The sequence below is a fragment of the Oryctolagus cuniculus genome, chromosome 2, assembly GCF_051225735.1.
Source record: "Oryctolagus cuniculus isolate XC-2025 breed Fujian yellow rabbit chromosome 2, ASM5122573v1, whole genome shotgun sequence".
In the NCBI taxonomy this organism is placed as follows: Eukaryota; Metazoa; Chordata; class Mammalia; order Lagomorpha; family Leporidae; genus Oryctolagus; species Oryctolagus cuniculus.
In genome coordinates this window covers 116,738,632-116,761,656 of record NC_142868.1, presented here as the reverse complement: position 1 = coordinate 116,761,656, position 23,025 = coordinate 116,738,632, and the positions used below count along the sequence as shown (strand labels likewise).

The following is a 23,025-nucleotide window of genomic DNA, read 5'->3' as shown; positions in this document are numbered from 1 at the left end:
CCAGCAGGTCCCGGAGCCAAGACCTTCTCCAGGTACTAAGAAGGGAAGAGTTTGCTTCCCTTCTTAAAAGGATCACTGTCCTTTGTTCTCTCAAGTTCATTGTCTTCCTGTTAGAGTGGAAGGGAGGAGGGTAACCTAGCAAGACAGAACACTTTTAGATAACAACTGTCTTATTCTAGCAAAATATGAGAGAGGAAAAATGGAGCCCCTTCCTCACCTAATGATGTCACGGGCCAAGAACTCTCACCACAATCCCGCCTGACGTGGCCTCCACAGCCTGGCGCGTCACCGGGACTCCTTTGCCACCTCCAGGCAGAACAGTACTGGCAGAAGTCTGGAGAGCAGCTGTAACAGGGATCCTGGACCCCACCCACCGTGCCACTTAGGTAGCACCACTGTTCTACAACCAAGGCACTTAGAGAACCGCTCAGGATTCCAATAATTTCTAGATTTCATAATGATGAAAATATCCAAGATATTCCAAAATCACTTGTCACACCGAGAGCCAGGGGAGTTCCACTGTGCATGACAACACATGTAAGGGCATCAACACGAAGGTGACACAGGTGTCTGAGCTGTACAAGGGCTTCAAGGAGCCCTCAGAAAGAGGCTGCAGCAAGCCATTACTCATTGTTGATTATAATAGAAAAGAAAATCTCAGCAAGGAAATAGAAGACATCAAATCGTAGAACTGAACACACATCGCTGATACATAAATACTGAACAGGGGAGCTCAGAGCAGAATGGAAAGAGTAAACTGTGCACGTGAAGACAAAACGGCAGAATTACTGAACCTCAACAACAGAAAACAGACGGGAAAAAAATCAGCAGAGCCGCCGGGGCTGGCGGGCTGTTTCAGAAGAACTCACATGTGTGTCACCACTGTTGCAAAAGGAGGCTATGGATGGGGATGAAAAAATATGCAAAAATGTAGGAGAATAATAGTGGACTCCACAGAATGGGAGAAGGCTTTTACAAACTATATATTGAATAGGGGACTTGCATCTAGGATATATAAATAACCACCGCAACTCATTAATAACACAAATAGCCCAATTTTTAAAATGAGCAAAGGATCAAATAGAAATTTCTCAAAACTACCAAAAAGCAAATTTAAAGATGCCTAACAGTACTAGCCATTAGGGAGATGCAAGTCAAAACCACAAGGAGGCAGCACTCCAAACCGAGACGGCAACACACAGGCGAGGAGCTGGAGACAGTCGCACACACCCCAAGTGGGAACGTAAAATGGCACAGCCATGGGGGAATGTCCGGCAGTTCCTCAATGTAGTCGACTTAGCAGCTCTGTAAAATGCAGCAAATATTTATTCATTTTGGATGAGTTGGTACTTATATATATATGTACACAAGCTATAATTATTATTGCAAATAATATGATATATATTATTATTGAATGGCCAGACCATTAGCCCTAATTTGCTAGTTTAAGTGAACATTTAAAGTAGTTTTCAACTGAGATATGCATGTAAAGTTCCCATCACACTGACTAGCATATACCACAAGCCAAAGACATTTATTTTCAACAGAGGAGTTAAGGTAAAGCAATCCCCTCCCCCCCGCCAAGGGGTGAGAGGCTGAGTCTCTGCACTGGCGCCGGCACACAAGGCCAGGAGGAAGGCTAGGTGGCAGCTCGCTTTAAATTCGCCCACACAGAGCGCTTCAGTCCCTGTGCGGCCTTCACTTCTTGCCAGTCCAGTTTGATGTCTGGAACCTCATCCTCGGGCTCTGGATCCTTTCTCAAGGCCCCCTGTGGGGAGGCGACCACAATGGGCAGAGGGCCACATTCTTCCCGGAACTCCACAACGTGCAGACCCTTCTTATCAGCCAGCTGTTGATGGGTTTCCTAGGCAAGATGGAATTGAGAACGCCAGTTAGGTCTAGGAAGTACATCCACACTGAAGAGCTGCAACTTCAATCAGCCAGGGGGAATGAGCAGTAAGGGTGAGAAGAGCCTGTGGGAATCTCAATACCACTGCAGCTGACGCCGACACACACTGCGGCTCAACCACGGTAACTGCTATGGGTGGAATCACCTCGGCCCTACCTCCCCATCCCACTCCTGGGATGGACGAAGCCCTGGGTCTCTGATTTCTCGACTTCCAAACTCCTAACTACGTGCCATGCTATGTCCAAAAGTGAGCTTGAATGTCACCAAGCCCCTAGATCTACCTTAACCACGCCCTCAGACCTACCCACCAACTGACACAGAAACAGGGAGAGAAGACACTGGGGGCGCTGCAGGCATTCAGTCAGCACCATGCTGGGATAAACCACCCGATTTTTTTCAATTTAAAAAATTGCAAGGAAAATAAGAAGGGAAACCACAGATCAAGAGACTTAAAAAAAAGCAAAAGCTTAAATGTATTTACCTTTGCCGCAACCTGATTCAAATAGTGTAGAAAAAAGTTTTTTAAATCTGATAAGTAGATCGTTTGCATAAACACTGATAAGACAGTCAGTGACACTGAGTTACTGTTAGCTATTTTTGGCATGGTAACAGTACCGTGGGGGTGCCTTGTAACCTTTATCTTTCACCAATACATACTGAAGTACCTGTGCATGAAATAGAAGGACATCTGAGATCTGGCTCAAAATAGCTGAGCCTGAGTAGGAGTGGTGAGGCAAAACACACCAGGACGTGACTGGGTGAGGGGCCATGGGGACTGCAGAGAGAAGGCGTCTGGAAACAGGCAATATGTAGAAGACAGTCTATTCCCAGTACCAAAGGACCTGAGATATTCAATTCCAATTTTCCAGAACTTATGGTTAATTTATACTATTCTACTATATGTTTAACGTCAGAAAAGAGATGAGCACTTCATAAACAAAATATTTATTTAAATCAATCTTACAAAGGCATGTCACTTAAATTGGTAGTTTTTTTTTGAGTGACATATTAAATATGCAACTTTAAAAAAATTGTATTCATCTTTCTTGAAGGACAGAGAGAGTAAAACATAGAGACAGATGAAGAGAGATCTTCTGTCTGCTGTCTTACTCCCCAAATACCCAGAACAGCTAGGGCTTGGCCAGGCTGAAGCCGGGAGCCCAGAACTCAATCTGGGTCTCCCATGTGGTGGCAGGCACCCAAGAACTTGAACGATCATCTCCTGCCCCCCAGGATGTGCGTTAGCAGGATGCAGGACACGTGATCAGAAGTGAAGAAGCCAGAACGCAAACCAGGCACTGACATGGGCTATGGCACCCCCGGCAGCAACTCTACCACTAAGCCAAGCACTCACACAGCACCGGGGCATTTCAGAAGAGACGATACACGGTAGTTACATCAAAAGGCTCAAAGCAGCAACCAAAAGCAAACCAAAAAGCAAACACATAAAACACGTCTGCTGTATCATAACTACATACTAACTAAACAGCCGTATACATCAGTCAGAACTCTAACAACAAGCTTGAATTTAGAAGTGCTTTGAAGGATGTTTTAGATAGTATTTTCTTGAATTTTTCTATTTTAGACAGAGACATGTAGTAAAATTTTTCCTGGCATCATTTCATTCAAAAGCAGCCATCACACTCTGCACACATCAGGCAGCCTGGGGAAGGCCTCAAGGAGCAGGGCAGGCGGGACGGCTGCTCAGGAAGGGGCTAGTCACCGCCCTTCGCTCTGCCACCGACTGACCGTGCGCCAGGCCCAGCCTGAGGTGGGCAAGCTGGCCAGCAGCCCCGGGCTCCCCCGTTAGGGGAGACAACGTGGCACATTCAATGTTCACAGCTCGCTACCGACTCAGATGTGAGCTGGTCCCGCTCCTGGTGTGCAGGTGCCCTGAGGCTTTCCCCTCGCCCCGACTGAAAGGGCTGCAGTAGGAAGGGCCTGTCTCCTCCTACTTTACGTTTCCATACTGCTGGAGCTCTGCCACAGTATGTGTTCTTTCTGTGAAGCAGCAGACTGGAACAAGCAGCTTTTAAAAAATACTGAATTTTGTGGGGCAGATGTTTGAAGCCCACATTCCACATCAGAGTGTCTGCGTTCAAGACCCTGCTCCACTCGGATTCCAACTTCCTGCTCACGTGCACCCTGGGAGGCAGCAAGTCTCTTCCACCCACATAGAAGAACTGGGTTGAGTCCCTGGCTCCCAGCTCTGGACTGGCCCGGCTCTGGTTGTTGTAGGCGTCTGGGGAGTGAACCAGTGAGGGGAGATCTTTCTCTCTCTGCCTTTCAAATAAATTTTTAAAAAACTTTAAAATATTAAACTTTGAAGCTTCAAACACGCACAGAGTACCGGTTTCATTAACTAACTCTTCAGGGGATGAGACGAACTGGATGCAACCTCAGAGGGCAAAGAAGGCCCTGTCCTGCAGGGGGCTCGGCAACACGGGGGTCTCAACACATACCACAGCCACACTTGTTTCAGACCCTGGGCCAAGGTTACCTGGCGGGAGAGCCCCTGGAAGAGGCCCCGGGTGAGGTTGAGCATGTTGACGGACCCGGAGACCTTGGCGTACATGTCTTTAATGCCAATGAGCCGGCAGATGGTGATGATGGCCCTGTGGCAGCGGAGGCCGTACCCTGGAAAAGGGGGAGAACCAAGTGAGACACCCACCACTGGCTTCCACGTGGCTTCCGCTCTGGGTTAGGGAAACCGGTTCACCTTCTGGCTTCACCACTTCCCAGAGCGTGACCTTTGACAACTTATTAAAATGGAATGCTATAGGGATCAAACAGATAATACAGATATTCTCTTGAACACATTTAGCTTAAAAAAAAAAAAAAAAAAAATAGGGCGGTGCCCAGGCATAGCAGATCCTGAAAATCCCTGGCACCAGGCCCCCAACCCTGAGGACGCAGGGACACCTGTGCTCCCCTCCTTGACTGCTGGTCTGTACTCAGGGATGTCCACCTCCTCCCCCGGAAAACGCTCCTGGTTTCAGTAACACCCCCTCTCCTGGATTCTCTCCCAGCTGCGGCCTGTCCTGCTCCTCTCCTTGCTGACTCTACCATGTGGATGGTCTCTTCTCCAGCCAGCTGTCCTGCTCTTGAACCCCTGGAATTCCCTCTCCAGAAGAGCTTTAAAAACATACACCAAGCACTCCGCTCCCCACTGAAGCCCTCCATTCTCACTGTTCTCTGAATTAAACCCTCCACTCCTGAATCCTGCCCACCTCCTGGACCTCCCTCTTCCTGCTGGCCTTCTGTGTTTGAGACTTCCCTCAGCTTTTTGGCTGTCTCTCACCTTCTAGGTCTCATTCGCATTTCTCCACCCCAGAGTGGCATCTCCTCTGTAAAAGCTAGGCTCCCTGAGGGCCAGGACACTGCTGGTTAACTATGGCATCCCCAGAGCCTAGCTCAATCTCTGCCAACATGGCAGGGAGGGAGGGAGAGCAAGAGGCCCCAGGGTCAGTCTTTTTTTTTTTTTTTTCTTAATTTTTACTTGTTTACTTGAAAGTCAGAGTCACAGAGAGGCAGAGGCAGAGAGAGGGGTCCTCCATCTGCCGGTTCACTACCCAGATGGCCGCACTGGCCGGAGATGCGCCGATCAGAAGCCAAGAGTCAGGAGCTTCTTCCTGGTCTCCCACACGGGTGCAGGGGCCTGAGGACCCGGGCCATCATCCACTGCTTTCCCAGGCCACAGCAGAGAGCCAGACTGAAGAGGAGCAGCTGGGACCCGAACCAGTGTCCACATGGGATGCCGGCACTGCAGACGGCAGCTTTACTTGCTACGCCACAGCGCCGGCCCCCCAGGTTCAGATTCTAACACTTTCATTTGCCAGATGTGAAACTCAGCAGATCCATTATTCCTTTTTTTTTTTTTTTTTTTTTTTGACAGGCAGAGTGGACAGTGAGAGAGAGACAGAGAGAAAGGTCTTCCTTTGCCGTTGGTTCACCCTCCAATGGCCACCGTGGCTGGTGCGCTATGGCCGGCGCACCGCGCTGATCCGATGGCAGGAGCCAGGTACTTATCCTGGTCTCCCATGGGGTGCAGGGCCCAAACACTTGGGCCATCCTCCACTGCACTCCCTGGCCACAGCAGGGAGCTGGCCTGGAAGAGGGGCAACCGGGACAGAATCCAGCGCCCCGACCGGGACTAGAACCCGGTGTGCCGGCGCCACAAGGTGGAGGATTAACCTATTGAGCCGCGGCACCAGCTCAGATTTATTATTCTTCATCACTCAGTATCTGTGTGTAAAAGCACTTGTATGGATACAAGTATATACCATATTCTCACCCACACCTGTCCCTTCTATTTGAAAGCCAATTAACTGGAGACTCCATAGCTATGCCGGATCAAGTACTAGGGACTTCAGAGTGGAGCTAAAGGCAATTAACAATGGCATTTCTTGTTCTTCTGTGTGCAGTTACCCACCTACAGAGCTGAGTCCATGTGTGAACACATGCATCCGTGTGCAGACGTGCACAGCTGCACACACACCGAGAGAGACCCACAAGAAAGGGGTGTAGGGCAGATTTTGGAAGGACCTGGGAGGCGGCTCTTCTCTTCTGCTACTCACTGGATGACCCTGGGCAAGACGCCCTCCTGTAACCCCTTCTTGGCAAAGCTGTTGTAAGCGTGAAGGGAAAGTATGTATAATACCAGGCACCAGACGGCGGGAGACTCTTGTGAATGGTGGCTGCTGTTTGGCACATACACAAAGAGCCATATAACAGTGACCCTGGTCCTACGGTCATTAACATACAGGCAGGGACTACGTAGAAGAACTCTTGTTAAACAAAAGGCACGTGTGTGGGCTTGTACAGGAGACACACTGCAGTGCTGTGTGAGAAAGTGAATATGGTCCGGTACCCACGGAAGAAGCGTTCCATGGTGGGACGTCTGGGAATGTCACACTCCCTCGCTCCCTCAGGAGAGTCTCAGGGTACAGCAGTGCAATCGAGACATCGTGTGTTTACCAAGACACACGATATTTTTTGCATCTCCCACTTGGCACCCTTTTTGAAGAATTATTATCTCCTCACCAAAAGGCACAGGAACAGGGCTCAGAAAACGTCTACTTGTATATTTATATAGGAAATGTCTATAAATGTCTGCTCAAGCTTCAAAATCAGGATATTCAACCCCGATACACAAGTAATGCTTTAAACTATAAACCTGAAAAATGCAACTCTGATTAGATGATAGATCAAAAAAGTAATTCCGCAATTAAATTAAAATTACAGATGTTCAAAAATCATTCAGATATCAGTGCAAATGAACACTGTCCAACAGATATATGTAGTGAGCCATAAATGGTAGCTCTATGTTTGTATGCAATTTAAAATTGTTCTCATGAATGCATTTTTTAAAAATTCAAGTAAAATTAATTTTAATAATAGATTTTATCAAGCTAACAGGTCCACTTTTAAAAATGTACTCTAATAATATTTCTTAGACATTTTATGTTCTTTTTTCACACTAAGTCTTTGAAATCTTATGTGCATTTGATGCTTATGCATATCTCTCAATAGCACATCTGAAGTGCTCAGTGGGCACGCTGGCTCCCAGATACCATGTGGGAAGCACAGGTCTAAGACTGACGTCTAACTGCTCAACTCAATACTTTTTCTGGTGACAAAATGGCTGGCTTGTATCAGGCATTTGAATTTTAAAGTTCTATGAAGTCAGAACATTTAAGAATGCTCTGGGAAGAACTCCTCGGTGGCTGTTCCCCATCACACTCTGCTCCTCCCACCTGGAACCACCTGAAATGCGCTTGTGCCCACGGGAGCCTGCGTAGCACGACCATTTCGTACTTCCCCAGGGGCCTCATCCCTCTGAAGCTTAACTTGGGATTTTTCATTTCAGTGTTTGCAGGATGAGTTTAAGTGAAGGTGAGCAAAAACGGAAGCGGGAGGCGAGGATGGAATTGCTACAAGTTCTCTACTCTATCTTCAACAAATAGTCATGAGCTTTCACATTACCTCTGGGTTGTTTCTTCATCCTGATATGTGTCCTTTTAAATCTTAAAGAAATGTCATGGAATACTGGAGGGAGAAAACATAAACACAAGACGGATTAAGTGTGCGGCTTTGATGCCCGTGCAAATATAAAAAATGGCAACACATGCTATCCTCAGCAGCCAAGGAAGAACGGCATGCTCCCACACACTCATTTCGTAACTCCCCAGCTGTAGTTTGTTTCCAGCTTGTCACATATTTCTAAGAATGCAGTAACACAGAAGCACAAACAAACCCATAGAGATATATTACCACACATATTTACTTTTGCAAGTAAAATCCTGCAGATTTTTAAAAGACAAGACCGGGGAACTGGCACTGTGGCAGAGTGGGTTAAGCTGCTGCCTGTGATGCTCTTGTGGGTGCAGGTTTGTGTTCTGGCTGCTCCACTTCCTATCCAGCTCCCCGGCAATGGCCTGGAAAAAGCAGTGGGAGATGGCCCAGGTTCCTGGACCCCTGCCAACCATGCGGGAGACCTGGATGAAGCTATTGGCCTGGCTCAGAGATGGCTATTGTGGCCACTTGGGAGTGAGCCAGCAGATAGAAGACCTCTCTCTGTATCTCCCTCTCTTTCTCTAACTTTCAAATAAATAAATGTATCCTTAAAAAAAGAAAAGAAAAGAAAAAAAGACTAACACTCACTTGTATGGTCTTCATATCGTTCTATGTAATGCAAATAGTGAATTGCTTTGTTTTTAGCCTGAAAGAAAGAAGGAAAATAGATGCTTAAATCTCTTGTCGAAATTGCCATTTTCACAGATTCCAAAGTACTTTTTATAAAATATAGTTCACCTATGCAAAGATTTTAATATATACTTCTAAAAGATAAAGTTATTAAAAAAAAGGTAACCACAATATCACAATCACACCCTAAAAATGAACAATTCCTTAGTATGCATGAACATGCGGTCAGTATTAAATATACACAACTGTCTCATAAATTTAGTACATAATCACAAATCTGATAAAAAATGATGCAAAAGAAAACAGGTATTTCTGAAACAGCTTTTTATGAGATAATCTTTGCCAGCAAGCCTCATGGGAAAGTTGTGGGACAAATAACGATTTTTCTGCAATTCCCATGGTGTCTAGCACATAGCTTGTTGATCTTTCACTGGGTGCCCACAAAGGAAGAATGTACCTACTTTTCTGAAAGCATCTATTCGTTCAGTGGCTTTCCCAACAGCAAAACCTTTAAAACAAACAGCAAAAGCATGAGAAGGGAGACCAAGTTAGCATGGAATGTGCCTTTTACCACAGCCCAAGTTTCAGCTCCTACAATGTTTCATAGCACTTCATGTATCTACTTCCTACCCAAAAATGGCCATCCAAAACCAATGAAGGTACAATACTTGCTTGTAAAATGGTGCCCAGACTCTCACAATGAAAGAAACACATCTTCTAAAAACTGGGATTGTGTGCAGGCTTACTTAAAGGTCTCCCTCTTTTTTTTTTTTTTTTTTTTTTTTTTTTTTTTTTTTTTTTTACTTAGCATGATTTTGTAAGTAATTTTCTCATTTTAGCATATATGCTGACAAAGCAGTACTGTAATTTTCCACAGTTCTTTGAAAGCTATAGAATATTATTACACTGAATGGCTATACTATTTTTTAACCACAAATCTATTGAATACTTAGTGTTTTATCCCCTAATTTTTCTTTAGTGTTCATAATACAATAGTGTCTCAAGCCTTTTAAAAAATCCAGTGTTGGGGCAGGCATCTGGCCTAGTGCAGGGGGGGGAACTTCTGGCCCACAGGCCTATAGAGCCCGCAAAATCATTGCATCTGGCCCTACCAAGGCAACCGCAGGCAGGACTCAAAATTCAGTTCATCTATAGCAGGCTAATTTTTAAGTTGATAAATCTGTATGGCCTGTGAATGATGTTATAAATACCCAAGACGACCTTGGCAGAAACGGGGTTCCCCATCCCTGGAGTGGTCAGAAAGCTGGTTAAGACACCTGTGTCCTAGACTGGAGACTGCTGGCTCTGATTCCCGGCTCCAGCTTCCTGATGAAGCAGACCATGGAGGAGCAGGTGACGGCTCAAGCGACTGGGTTCCTGTCACTCACATGGGAGACGTGGACTGTTCTGGGCTCTAGCCCCAGCTGCTGCAGGCACAGGGAGCAAAGCGGTGGATGGGAGCCCTCTCTGCCTGCCTGTTCCAAGTGAATGTAGGAGGATTTTTGTCCTTTCTAAGGGATTCCACAGCTTACCATAGGTTAAACCACAAAAAGGTTTAATCAGAAGAAAAAGTCCGGGCAGCAGCAGGAACTCAGGGGCTCCCCAGGGCTACGTGTCCTTGTCCTCCCTGCCCCAGCACCCCCACAGCCCATGTACCATCACACCCCTCACCTGCAGCCCCCTTTCCATTCCCCACAGCGACCAGCACCCGGACGGACTTCCTCCTTCCTTCCTTTGCCGTCATATTAAAAACGTTCCTTACCTAAAAGACAAAATGTCTCTCCACCATCACACCTTCATAAAGCTCTGACGGAGGCAACTGGAGGGACCTAGCTTATTCTCTCTCTCTCGCACACATACACATACACACACACACACACACACAGAGCGACTTGGCAATTACCCTCCAATTCCGTGAGTACAAACAATAAACTTGGTCCAAAGGAAGCCTCCCCTAGACTGCTTCTTCAGCAATAATGTGAAAAAGACTTTCTCTTCCTATTTCACAGAGTTATTAGAAGATTCAACTGAGATAACCTCACAAGGAATGTGGAACTATACAACTCAATATATGTTATCTTTATGAAGGTACCTCAAGGAAGAAAACAGGTGCTGACTGAACTCTGACACCATTTATTACTGAAAAGACATGTTCCAGTATCAGAGATGTGAAAATTATGAAAAACTGGGCATCCTGGAAAAGATGAAATACAGTCTATAGAAATAATTATACAGAATTGTACCTCTGTTAAGGAGGCTCAACTGAGAACAGAAAATCTCAAGTATCCGCTCTGTATGAACGAGAAGAAAATCCGAGCTTCCTGGCTGTTGTAAGGCAGGAGCTATGAGGCTGCTAGTAGCACAGCTCACGCAGCAGCCAGCTCTCTGGTTCTCAGCGGCCCCTCTCCCATAAAATGGGGTTAAGGGAACAGGGAGCTTGAGTCCACTCCCGTGGATAATCGCACAGGAAATCACTCACATGTGTAAGAATTCTTCAAAGGGATTAACTTCCAAAACCTATAAGCTAGGATACCAATGATGTAAAGGACACATACTTTAAATTCTATAATGCAATGATACTGAATCAAGCAAGGCCTGATATCACAAATTCAATATTCCACAGGCATTTAACAGTTTAAGCAGCACCAGCTCAAGAGGAAGTTGACTGTTTTAGGAAATGCCCTAAAAAGACTGAAGACAGGGAGCCAGTTTTGAGGGTCTGCAAGCAGCCCGCGAGCCCTGCCCCATCAGGAACTGAACAGTCACCATAACACTGAGCTTCCTACCGCTGCTCCTACTCTTCCCAATCTCTGCTCCCTAAATACATTTAGCTTACAATTCACAGATTGCTAATGCTACTTGAGCTTTGGGAACAAAGAAGTTTAACCATAATCTCCAAATTTGCTATGCGCCTTACACTGGGGTCACCTTGCCATCAGACCTCAAGTTGGCAGTTCCGCTGGAAAAGGCAGCAGTGGGGGCCAGCACTGTGGTGCAGTGGGGTTAAGCTGCAGCCTGCAATGCCAGTATCCCACACTGGAGTCCTGGCTGCTCTGCTTCCCATCCAGCTCCCTGCTAATGTGCCTGGGAAAGCAGAAGATGGCCCGAGTGCGTGGGCCCCTGCCACCCACATGGGAAACCCAGATGGCGTTCCAGGCTCCTGGCTTCAGCCTAGACCAGACTTGTTCACTGCAGCCATCTGGGGAGTGACCCAGTGGACAGAAGGTAGGTAGATGGGTCTTGGTCCTTCTCTCTCTTTCCATCCCTCCCTCCCTGTCATTCTGCCTTTCAAATAAAATATACAGGTCTTTAAAAAAAGTTTAATTTTAAAAAGGGCAGCAGTTATAACAGTCAATATCAATAACTAAAATTAGTTTCATTATTCCCTTATAGAAATCGGCTCTGGGCCTCGGAAATAGTTATGCATCAAAGGCCTGTCCCCAGAGATACTGCCCTACCCCTCAACCCCACCCCTGCCTCTCCAAAGGCTTAAGCAGCTATTTAATTCAGCATGCCTACCTCCAGTACCCGGGTATCAAAATCTTCATACGTTTCTGCAGGGAGAGAAGAAACAAGCACACAGATAAAGGTATCCGCATCACCAACAAATGAAGGCATTTTCCAATACACGTGACGTCACAGACCTCCAAGTGAGGGGCTCAGATCTCTGGGTGCCACTCTCAACGCCACACCCTGGACCCCATGATTACTGAGACTGCTCTGCCAGTAAATTCATAAGCTCAGCTACTGCCAGCCGTGCCGGACCTGCCTGCCACCCGAGCGCTCGCTCTCTTGGGCTGCCGAGGCGACAGTCCCTGGCCACTGTTTTCCCTCTGGTCCCTGGGGGTCCTCATAGCCTCTCACACTCAGCCAAGGCACCAGAGTCCTACGGTCCCACCAAAGCCTGCCAGTCTCCTCAGCTTCCTCCTCCCTCCCGCCACTGCACTATCCAGCCTGGAATCCAAGCAGCTCTCTGGCCACGCTTGGCTGCTGGGGGCAGCTGAAGAAGTGAAACACAGCACACACTTGGGCCACACAAATTCATGGTGTCCAGTTCCACCGGGGCCTCCCCACTGTCTGCTGGCTTTTCTGTTCTTTTACTGGGTCTCTCTCCGCTCACCACAGCAGCTATTTCATTTTCTTTTATTTTTTAAAGCTTTTTATCACAATCTCAATTGTACAAAAATAGGACAACAGAATCAAAGTTTCTGTACCCATCAGTCAGCGTCAACAAGGATTCACCCAGGGTCAGTTTTTGCTCTAAGCTCTGCCCAGCTCCTTCCCCTCTGTGTAATTCTGAAGCCTGCCAGCTCCCTCACCTCCACACCACAGAACTTTCTAGGGGCCAACGTCACCAATGCCCTCTCTCTCACAGCGGTGACTCCAGCTTCTCCACCAGGCACCACACGACAGCCACCTGTTTCCTGCAGACACAGGCTCGCAGGAACCTGCACCCTGCCTCTGCTAACTCTGCTCCTAGGCCCGGGCGGCCTCGCCCTCTGCCAGGCTGGACCTGCTCACCTGCATCTTGTTGTCTCCACCTCTCCCTTCCTCTGGAAGCCAAACTGCTGTCCCTTCTTCTACTCATTCGTAAGAATGGGCTTTCCAGATGACCTTTACTTTTTAACACACTCAAAAAGGAGGAAAACTTTTATTTGGCTTAAAGATCACCACTCTTGGTTTCACATGCACTTTTATGAGGCTTAACGAGAGCTATTAGGTTTGTTGGCTTTTGTTACTGCAGGCAGCATTCGCAAGCCCTGAGAGTCCAGAGAGACCCCTGCAGCCAACTGTGTTGGGAAAGCTGCATCCTCAGGCAGCTCCTCCAGACCCGTAATGTGCGTTACCACATGTAAGGCTCCGAGAAGCCACATGATAAAGACTTTGGGAACCCAGTGTCTGCCAACCTTTGGGGAGACTACTCGGTCATGAGCCTCTAGCATTCCATAAGGTGCCACGGAGATAATACTGTGGTAAATTATCTCAAAGATGCACAGATCATCTTTTGGAAAAAGGTAATTTAAACAGAGAAGCAAATAAGATCATTTCAAGGGAATTCTGAACCACAAGTACTCTGTCACAAAGGCAAGCGAAACCAGAACTCTGCTACCTCCGTTGGGACCAGGGTCAGGGGGCCCAAGACTGACGCCTCCCCACGTGTTGCCGCTCCATCCTCGCTCCCGTTTAACCTTCGTCTTCCTCTTCCGGTCCCACTCTTCTCTCTGCTGGATCATGTCGGCCTCCACCTTCGCCTGCTCTTCCTTGCTTCTCTGGGTAATGGTCTGCACTGCTCCATTTTTCATAAGAGGCACATTCAGACCAGGCCACAGGAAACCAGAACGTCCTAAGGGTTTAACAACATACATAAGTAAGAATTTCTAAAGGCATTTTTTTACATGTTAAAATGCCAGGCAATATCATACATAGACAACAAAACACGGCTGGTGAGCTCAAGCTCAAGCTAATTTGATGCCAGGTCATTCGGCACTATCTAAAATAATGTTAAATGCACCAACCACACAATCTAGTAACTCCACTTCACAGCATTACCTAGAGAAACACTCACAGGTAAGTACAAGGCCCCTGTGTGCCGACAGGAAGTCCATGGAAACATTATTATAAAGGCCAAAAATGCAAGCACTCTAATTCTCCATGGAAAGGGGAATGGTTACATGAACAATGAGGAATGAACTTTGTGTACAAAATCAAAAGAACAAGAAAGCTCTAGAGAGCTGCGAAGTAATTTCCAAGATCTGATCCTGAGCAAAAAAAGTAAACTGCAAGCCAGCATATACCATATGATACAATTTATGATTTTTAGAAAAGGGGGAAAGTCCTATTTCTTTTGGTGTATTTAATGCATATAAAAGCATTATAAATACTGATGGAAAAACCAAAAAAGGCCAGGGGTTCCTCAGGAGAATGGGATTGGGGGAGACAGAAAGGAATTGAGGGGATTTTAGGCTTCTCTGTAATCTTTGCATTTTCTTCAGATAAAGTATACCCACATGGTTTTTATAACTCAAAAGATGCAGGTAATTCATAAACATCCGTGTAGACACCAACGCTAGGAAGTTCAGTACAAGGTGCTTTGTTCCGGGAAGACTGCTACCGCGGAGGATGACGTGTCAACAACCACAGCACAACATGGAGCAGATCAAGTACACAACATGATGTGTATTCCTCAGAAAGCACACGTATAAACAGTCGTGTTGTAGGGGCTGGCAAACCAAGGCCTCCAGGCCACTTGTTTTTATAAATGAAGTTTTATTGGAAACTGCTGTGTTTTGGCTACGGCTGTCTTTGTGCTGTCACAGCAAGGATGAATAGTAGCAAAAGAGATCATTAGACTCACAAAGCTGAAATATTTACTATCTTTCCTTTGCAGAGAAAATTTGCCAACTCTCCATTTATTTCATCTTCCAGCATGAATTCTAAACTCTTGGAAGACAGCAATTGACAAAAGAAATTCCACACAGGGACACTTAAAATTCACTGAATAACTGGATGAATCCCTTTCTATGGGATTTTCCTCCCCAGAATCCCCAAGGCAATGAGTAAGTCATCCAGCCAGACTCTAAAGTTCTCCATGAGAAATGTTTTGATGCTTCTAGTTTGTAAAACATCCCTAAAAAGGAAGTTAGGGGGGAAGATTTTCAAAAGCACTGTAACTTCTTATAAATAGCTTTACCTTCACCAATGATCTGACCCCTGTTCAAATCCTTTCTTCTCTTTCTCTTTGTTCTTTTGCCTCTTCCTTTTCTTGCTCCAGCGCCAGTCTCTGCTAAAGCACCTTTCCATAGCTCGTCTGCTGTCACTGTAATGAAGCAGGCCTTTTACAAATGCTATAGTTTTTGAGCAATGGTCTATGATCTTCTGTTGAACGACAAAGCCAGAGAGGCCAGCTTCCCCACATCGCTGAGGGAATGAAAGCAAGACTGAATCAATGTCTGCATGTACCGCACGGTTACACTTGGAACGCCGGGGCAGAAAATCCCATTACTTTCCCCCACAAGAGACGACCAACAACTAAATCCTACTCTCTTACCAGTAGATTTGTTTTCCTGGCATTTTATCATCTGATGCAGGTCTCTTCCCTGTCCTCTTTGCCCCCATTGAGATAATCAGTAACTAACCTTCCTAAATACAGCTTTCAAAGTCCACATGCAAGGCAACATTTTAGTCTGATCCCAGATATCTTAAGGATTTAGACCGTTTGCTATATTCTGTAAATGCTTGAATTATGTTTACTTCAACACAAGACATTCAATTCACCTTGAACTCTAGTCAAAGTCTACCCAGTATCTGGGTAGAAATGAGTATTTAGGGGGCCAACACTGTAGCGTAATGGGTAAAGCTGCCACCTACAGTGCCACCATCCCATATGGGTGCTGGTTTGAGTCCCAGCTGCTCCACTTCTGATCCAGCCCTCTGCTATGGCCTTGAAAAGCAGCGGAGGATAGCCCAAGTACTTGGGCCCCTGCACCATGTAGGAGACCCAGAAGAAGCTCCTTGCTCCTGGCTTTGGATCAACCCAGCTCCAACCTTTGCGGCCATTTGGGGAATGAGCAAGCAGATGAAAGACCTTTCTCTGTATCTCCCTCTCTCTGTAACTCTACATCTCAAATAAATAAATCTTTTTTTTTTTTTAAATGAGTACTTAGGGGTCTACTGGTTCATATTTGTATGTACTTTTTGTCTTTTATATTATGTATGGACCGTGGCACTGCCTAAGTACTGCTTAGAAGGCCACGGAGAAATACACAGGACACTGCTGCGTAAGAAAAAGAGCAAACCCGGTATTTCACCTGTAGGAATAAAGGGGATTGTTTTCATTTTTTTCTATATTTACTGAATAATCTGAAATGATCATGAACTATCTCTATAACCCTAATTTCTTTTCATCTCCCTAATGCTGAATTGTGAATTCAATCCAAATTTCAAGGCCAGCTCAACTAAGGCACAACCAACCAGCGCATGGGTACATTCTGGGTGTGAATCTAAAACAGCAGGGGATCTGGGCCACGCTAAGGTGCCCAGTGAGCGGATCAAAGTAAACCAGTGTTCTTCAAGTGCAACTGGTAGCATGTGGCTTATTTCTAGCAATATCTTTAATGGTTCATCATAAACTAATCACTAAAATACTAGTTCATTTATGAAAGAAGAAGAAAAACTCAGAGACAAAAACACCTTTTCTTTTCCTGCTTCCTGAAGCGGGAAGATCGTGGCCATTCTACGTACATTTGGTGAAGAAGCTGTAGGCTCTGTGCTGCTGGCCCGTCCAGGCACTGGGAGAAGAAATCCAGCACTGTGTCTGCAGCGCGTGGCTCAGGCTGGCGTCTCCACGGCTGTCTCTGCTTCCCCGCGACGACACCGGGCCTGTGGGCAGATGGAGCACAGCTGCTGACGCATGCACGCCACGGCGGTGGAGAAACTGCCAGCACCAAGCATCACCAACAAAAACAAGTCACCAACACCCTGCACTTTTAAGAATCAGGACAGTCTTTCTTTTGAAACTAAAACAAACTTGTGACTGATAACAACATAAATACCCATCCCAGAGAAGCTGTAGTGCCTCCACATAATAGACACAGCTGTCTATGAAGACGACATCCACACCAGGGTTTCTGCACAGGCCACTCTGGGCAAACAGCGCCCTCTGCTGTCTGCAAATGACCAGGTTAGAGGCACAAAGTGAGAGCAAAGTGCATAACAGTGAACAGAATACCCCATTTTTTATGATTAAAAAACAGAACAGGAGGTAGGAGTATAGTTCATAGACTAAATCCAGGAGTACATACAAGAAACTGGTAACAGTGGATGCCTGTACGAAAGAAATATGCATTTAAGGCTGTCTATGAGGGGCTTGCATTTTTCTGGTTTTTGGAATTCTTTTCACCAGACATGCACACGTGACTTTTAAAAGCAGCCATATGCTGGAAGCAGGCACGTGATCAATCCCACGGTGGGGGTGTCCTGTGAGGAAGAGGTAGGGGAGTGCAACAGGCAGATGCCAGGACACGGGAGCAGTCCGACAAGAACAGCACGCCCTCCCCAGCTCTGCATCTGGCCAGGAGGCCGGAGGCTACGGAGAAGTGACGAAGGGGTGAAGATAGCTCTTGGGAGAAGAAAGCTTACTCAGGAACTACAGTTATGTTCAAGTCTAAGTAAAGTTAAGAAGACAGCAACAGCTGCTCCTCGCCACAGAGCCAAACACCAGAAAGGATCTTCAATGGCAATCAGAAACAATTTAGGTAAGTATTAGGGGGAAAAGGTTGCACTAATTTATCAAAACAGCTACATTGCATATAGATACTGAAAAAGATAAAGAAATGATCTTTTTAATCTCTAAAGATCACTTAATGACACCCTTTTGTTTCACAAAAGAAGAAGCACATAGGCCCATGAAGCTAGGGACTGGCCCAGGGTCTGAGACTGCTTAGTGGATGGGACTGAAACACCAATTTCAACTCCGGATGAACTACTCAAGTGCATGGAGGCAGAGCTCAGATGACACACTGAGGTCCTCTGAACCTATTAGCTCACTTAATAAATTACTCAATAGAAAGCAGTTAGAGGGGCCGGCGCTGTGGCGCATCAGTTGAAGCTGCAGACTGCACTGGTTGGCAGCTGCTCAACTTCCCGTCCAGCTCCCTGCTAATGTGCCTAAGAAAGCTGTCGAAGATGATCCAAATCTTGAGGCCCCTGCACCCACGTGGGAGACATGGAAGAAGCTCCTAGCTTGCAGCCATTTAGGGAGTGAACCAGCGGATGGAGGATCTCTCTCTCTCTGTTTCTCCTTCTTTCTAACTCTGCCTTTCAAATAAATAAATCTTTAAAATTAAAAAAAAAAAAAAAGTAGCCAGCGCCGCAGCTCACTAGGCTAATCTTCTGCCTGTAGTGCCAGCATCCCATATGGGCGCCGGATTCTGTCCCGGTTGCTCCTCTTCCAGTCCAGCTCTCTGCTGTAGCCCGGGAAGGCAGGAGGATGGCCAAGTGCTTGGGCCCTGCACCCGCATGGGAGACCAGGAGGAGGCACCTGGCTCCTGGCCTCGGATCGGCGCAGCACACCAGCCGCAGCGGCCATTTGGGGGGGTGAACCAATGGAAGACCTTTCTCTCTGTCTCTCTCTCTCTCACTGTCTAACTCTGCCAGTAAAAAAAGAAAAAAAAAAAAGTAGTCAGAAAATACTGCTTTTCTTCCATACGCTGGTTCACTTCCCAAATGGCTGCAATGGCCGGAGCTGGGCTGATCCGAAGCCAGGAGCCAGGAGCTTCTTCCAGGTATCCCATGTGGGTGCAGGAGCCCAAGCACTTGGGTCATCTTCTACTGCTTTCCCAGGCCATAGCAGAGAGCTGGATCGGAAGTGGAACAGCCGGGACTCAAACCGGAGCCCATGTGGGATGGCGGTACTGCAGGCAGCGGCTTTACCAGCTACGCCATAGTGCCAGCCCCAGTTAATAACATTTTAGCCTATAGAGATCCAGTTGTTAAAAGCAGAGAGAAATTAACCTGAGTTGAGAAATACCCACTTCAATACACTGCTGCTCCCAGTGACTTTACATAAACTCCGTGTGACTTTCACAGGAGGTGACAGCTGCTGGCGCTAAGTCACTTTCTGAAGCCCAGTGCAGACTGTCGTCACCACCAAGCGGCCGCCAGGGCCCTCTCCGGGGCTAGCCCCTCCATCAGGGGCTCCTCTCGGCCATCCTACACACTCTCCTCTAGGCCCCACAGCAGCTCAGATGGAGACAACGACTGCCTCACAGTACAGGGCAGGGTGAGCAACTCAGGCGTGAACGGACCAACCCACAGGCCTGCCGGCATCTCTAAGTCACACGCGCCTGATGGAAAGGTGCTCTGGGGGTGAGCAAAGCCCAGCCCTCAGAGAGCTCCGGACTCAGGGATACATGAGGTTCCGACTCTGCTCCGCGTGGAAGAGGCAAGACTGAGTGACCACAGCACAGCCTGGGCTCAGCAGGGGCTGGCTCCGACTCTGTGGAGAGCGAGGGGCCCACACTTGGTGGGCTCGAGGCCTAGGCCTGTGGGACGTGCAGCTACCACCAGCTCAGGTCCCATCCCGTGTGATCCTGACCAAGTCACTGAAGATGCGCTTCCCCCACGCAGGAAGAGACTCCCTCGGATAAACAGCCGTGAGGACCGACCAGGACAGTGTGCTTTCCACCTCACAGACGGGACTGCTGCAGCGGCGAGAGCCTGGAACTCTAACAACTGATCACAAAATGCCTGAAAAACACTCGGGACTCCAGGCCCCTCCATTACAAGCAATGTGCTTCATTCACCTACATGTTTAAAAACTACGGAAACCACGCTCACCCAGGATCTTACGAGAAAAGGCAGTTGGATAAATGAGCCTCACCATTGCTGAGAGCAGTCTTCCACGCCAAAACAGAAGCTGCTGGAAAGGTGTTTAGGGAAAGCTGCCTGGACCACAGAAGACCTGTAAATTGAAAGGAAAACATTTTAAAGATACATTTCCACAAGAGGAAAAAGAAAGCTTTTAAACTGTAACCCACAAGATTAGTAAGGACAGAATACAGGAAGCCTCCCAAGTGAGTAAGTGACTTCTGGGCGCCACGACTACTGGCCAAGTACCCGGCATCACACCTCATCCTCCCCCTTCACCCCCACATCCAACCATTACCAAGGCCTACAGCGCCTCCTCAAACACCGGCCCACCCGGCAGCTCACCCTGGCTTATGGCCTGCATGCTCCCCGCGCAGGGCACAGGCCTCCCCTCTCAGCCGCACGGTGGCATCAGCCTCCTAACAGGTCTTCCACCTGCTTTCCAGCTCTCCCCCTCTAACCTGCCACCTTCCTGTAACAACAGCTTGGTCACTTCAAGCTCTGATAGATCACTCTTGGGCTCCCTACTGGCTGCTGAACAAAGTCAACCCTCGTTGGCGCAACCTGCAATGGCTACACAGCCCCAAGCACCCACACCAGCCTCCTGTCTCATGTCTCTCCTCACCACTCTCTCTACAAGCCAGGCCGGAAGTGTAGTCTCAAACCCACTCTGCTCTTGGCACTTTTGCGTCTCTGCCAGGCTCTTGTGTGAACTGTCACCTCCTGGGGACAGCTTCCTGATCCTGCAATACTCCTTTCTCCCTCTGAGACAGAAAGTTTGCAAATCATGTATCTGATAAGGAAACCGATCTAGAAAATACAAAGAACTGTTACAGTTTCTTTTTTTATTTTTATTTTTATTTTTTATTTTTTGACAGGCAGAGTGGACAGTGAGAGAGAGAGAGACAGAGAGAAAGGTCTTCCTTTTGCCGTTGGTTCACCCTCCAATGGCCGCTGCGCTGATCCGATGGCAGGAGCCAGGTACTTATCCTGGTCTCCCATGGGGTGCAGGGCCCAAGCACTTGGGCCATCCTCCACTGCACTCCCTGGCCACAGCAGAGAGCTGGCATGGAAGAGGGGCAACCGGGACAGAATCCGGCACCCCGACTGGGACTAGAACCCGGTGTGCCGGTGCCACTAGGTGGATTAGCCTAGTGAGCCGCGGCGCCGGCCAGAACTGTTACAGTTTCACAACGCATTCTAAAATGGGTAAAAATTTGAGTAGACATTTCTCCACACATACACAAGGGACCAATAAACACGTGAAAATCTGCTCCTTTTCCACCAGAAAAATGCAAATCAAACGGCATACTGATCCTCCGTATCCACCAGGACGGCTATACTCAAAAGCACAGAAAACAAGTGTTGGTAAAGAAATCGGAGCCCCCAGACGCTGTTGGGGGCATGTCTGGCACTCGGGAAAACAGCCTCGTGGTACCTCAAGAAGGTAAACACGGAGTTACAATTTGACCCAACAATTCCACTCCTAGGAATCTACACGAGAAAACATACGCACGCAACAAGGCATGGCACACAGATGCTGACAGCAATAGTAGGCACGATCGCCAGTAGGTGGACACAACCCGGGTGCTCAAGTGCCGATGAATGGATAAACGAAGGTGGTATGTTCCTACGGACAGAGTCACTTGATCCTGGAAAGGAACTAAGTACTAACACACGCTACCCGGGCACAGATGAAACTTGGAAACAGGGAAGTCCGCCACTGAAGAACGAATGTTACAAGACTTCATTTACATAAGATGTCTAGAACAACCAGAGAGCTACGTATAAACAGTCGGGGGGCCGCCAGGTGATGCACGAGGTACACATTTTCCTTGTGGGGTGGGGGGGGATGAAAATGTTCTGCACTTGGGCCACCGACTGCACAGCTCTGTGAATATACTCTAAAAAACCTGAGCCAAGGGGCCGCTGCTGTGGCGTAGCAGTAAAGCCATAGCCTGCAGGGCCGGCATCCCATGTGAACGCTGGTTCGAATCCCGGCTTCTCCTCTTCCCATCCAGCTCTCTGCTATGGCCTGGGAAAGCAGTGGAAGATGTCCCAAGCCCTTGGGCCCCTGCACCAGCGTGGGAGATCGGAAGAAAATCCTGGCTCCTGGCTCCGGATCGGCGCACCTCCGGCCATTGTGGCCGATTGGGCAGTGAACCAGCGGATGGAAGACCTCTCTCTGTCTCTACATTTCCATCTCTCTCTGTGTTACTCTGCCTTTCAAATAAATAAATAACTCTGAAAGAAAAACAAAACAAAACAAAACAAAAAACACAGCTGAACACTGTCCAATGCCGCCGCAAGTGAGTTACAGAAAGGGACTTTCTGGTTTTCGGAGAGGAGGGGGAGGTCTTTGGATTCCAGAACTCCAGAAAGCCGGATCGTGGGCCTAGGGTAAAATGGAACAGGGAAGGCACGGATGATCACGAAGCGGGTCCTGGAGGTCAGTTACGCAGACTGCCCTTCCCCGGGCTGCACGCCCCCTGCCCCCTGCGTGGCGAGCAGGAGGGTGACAGCCAAAGGTGCTGATGTTCCAACCATGCCGTCCGTTACCATCGGAAACCGACACTCTTCCCACCCGACTCCAGCCGGAGGGCGGGCGTCTGTGTTCCTGCAGCCTCGCTGGCGGGCCCCTGCCTAGAACCCCACGTCGACATCAGCAAAGAAACCTGTGGGTCGCGGTCGCCGGGAAGGCGACGCCCGCCAGTTCCCACTCCCCTGCGCCGAGCACGCACAAAGGAAACCTGGTGAAGGGTGTCCACTTTACCTTCATTTTACAGGCAAGGGCCGCGTAGCCCAGAGAGGGAGAGGATGCGCGCAAGGTCACACAGCGGGCTCGGCGGGATGGCAGCCCGGTCTGAGGAGCTGGGGGCTCTCTCGCTTCCCTCCCCTTCCCAGGAACCGGAGCCCCCTGCAACCGCCCCCCTCCGAAACCCCGTCCCCGGCCTCCCGGCGCTCACCCGCCTGCACCCCACACAGTCCAGGGACGCAGCGCGCGGCTAGCACCGCCGCCGCCATGCTGGAGCCGGACTGGAGCC

At 48.0% G+C, this 23,025-nt stretch overlaps 1 protein-coding gene across 3 annotated transcripts; it reads right to left on the bottom strand.

Moving 5' to 3' along the window:
• Positions 1-1,308: 1,308 nt before the first annotated feature.
• Positions 1,309-23,025, bottom strand: MRPS5 (mitochondrial ribosomal protein S5). Of its 3 annotated transcripts, none has more exons than XM_089326090.1 (12): positions 22,948-23,025; positions 19,995-20,075; positions 16,856-16,993; positions 15,306-15,532; positions 13,725-13,958; positions 12,134-12,168; positions 10,286-10,376; positions 9,076-9,122; positions 8,573-8,630; positions 7,895-7,957; positions 4,410-4,546; positions 1,309-1,864 (listed from the first exon to the last, which is right to left on the bottom strand). In XM_089326090.1, exons 5-12 carry the CDS (start codon positions 13,915-13,917, stop codon positions 1,640-1,642), a joined length of 849 nt encoding a protein of 282 aa, XP_089182216.1. In that variant the 5' UTR covers positions 13,918-13,958; positions 15,306-15,532; positions 16,856-16,993; positions 19,995-20,075; positions 22,948-23,025; the 3' UTR covers positions 1,309-1,639. The 3 variants fall into 3 exon arrangements, 2 of the variants coding, with proteins under 2 accessions (XP_089182216.1, XP_002709627.3); XR_016229194.1 differs by having other exon boundaries at positions 1,516-1,864; positions 9,892-10,376; positions 15,306-15,431; XM_002709581.6 differs by having other exon boundaries at positions 1,516-1,864; positions 15,306-15,431.

Coding starts and splice junctions, on each gene's coding strand:
- MRPS5 (XM_002709581.6), bottom strand. CDS start 23,005: ATGGCGGCGGCGGTGCTAGCCGCGCGCTGCGTCCCTGGACTGTGTGGG. Junction 12,169..13,724: donor TGACCCTGGTCCCAACGGAG/GTAGCAGAGTTC, acceptor CTCTCCCTGCAG/AAACGTATGAAGATTTTGAT. Junction 8,631..9,075: donor GAATAGATGCTTTCAGAAAA/GTAGGTACATTC, acceptor TCTTTCTTTCAG/GCTAAAAACAAAGCAATTCA.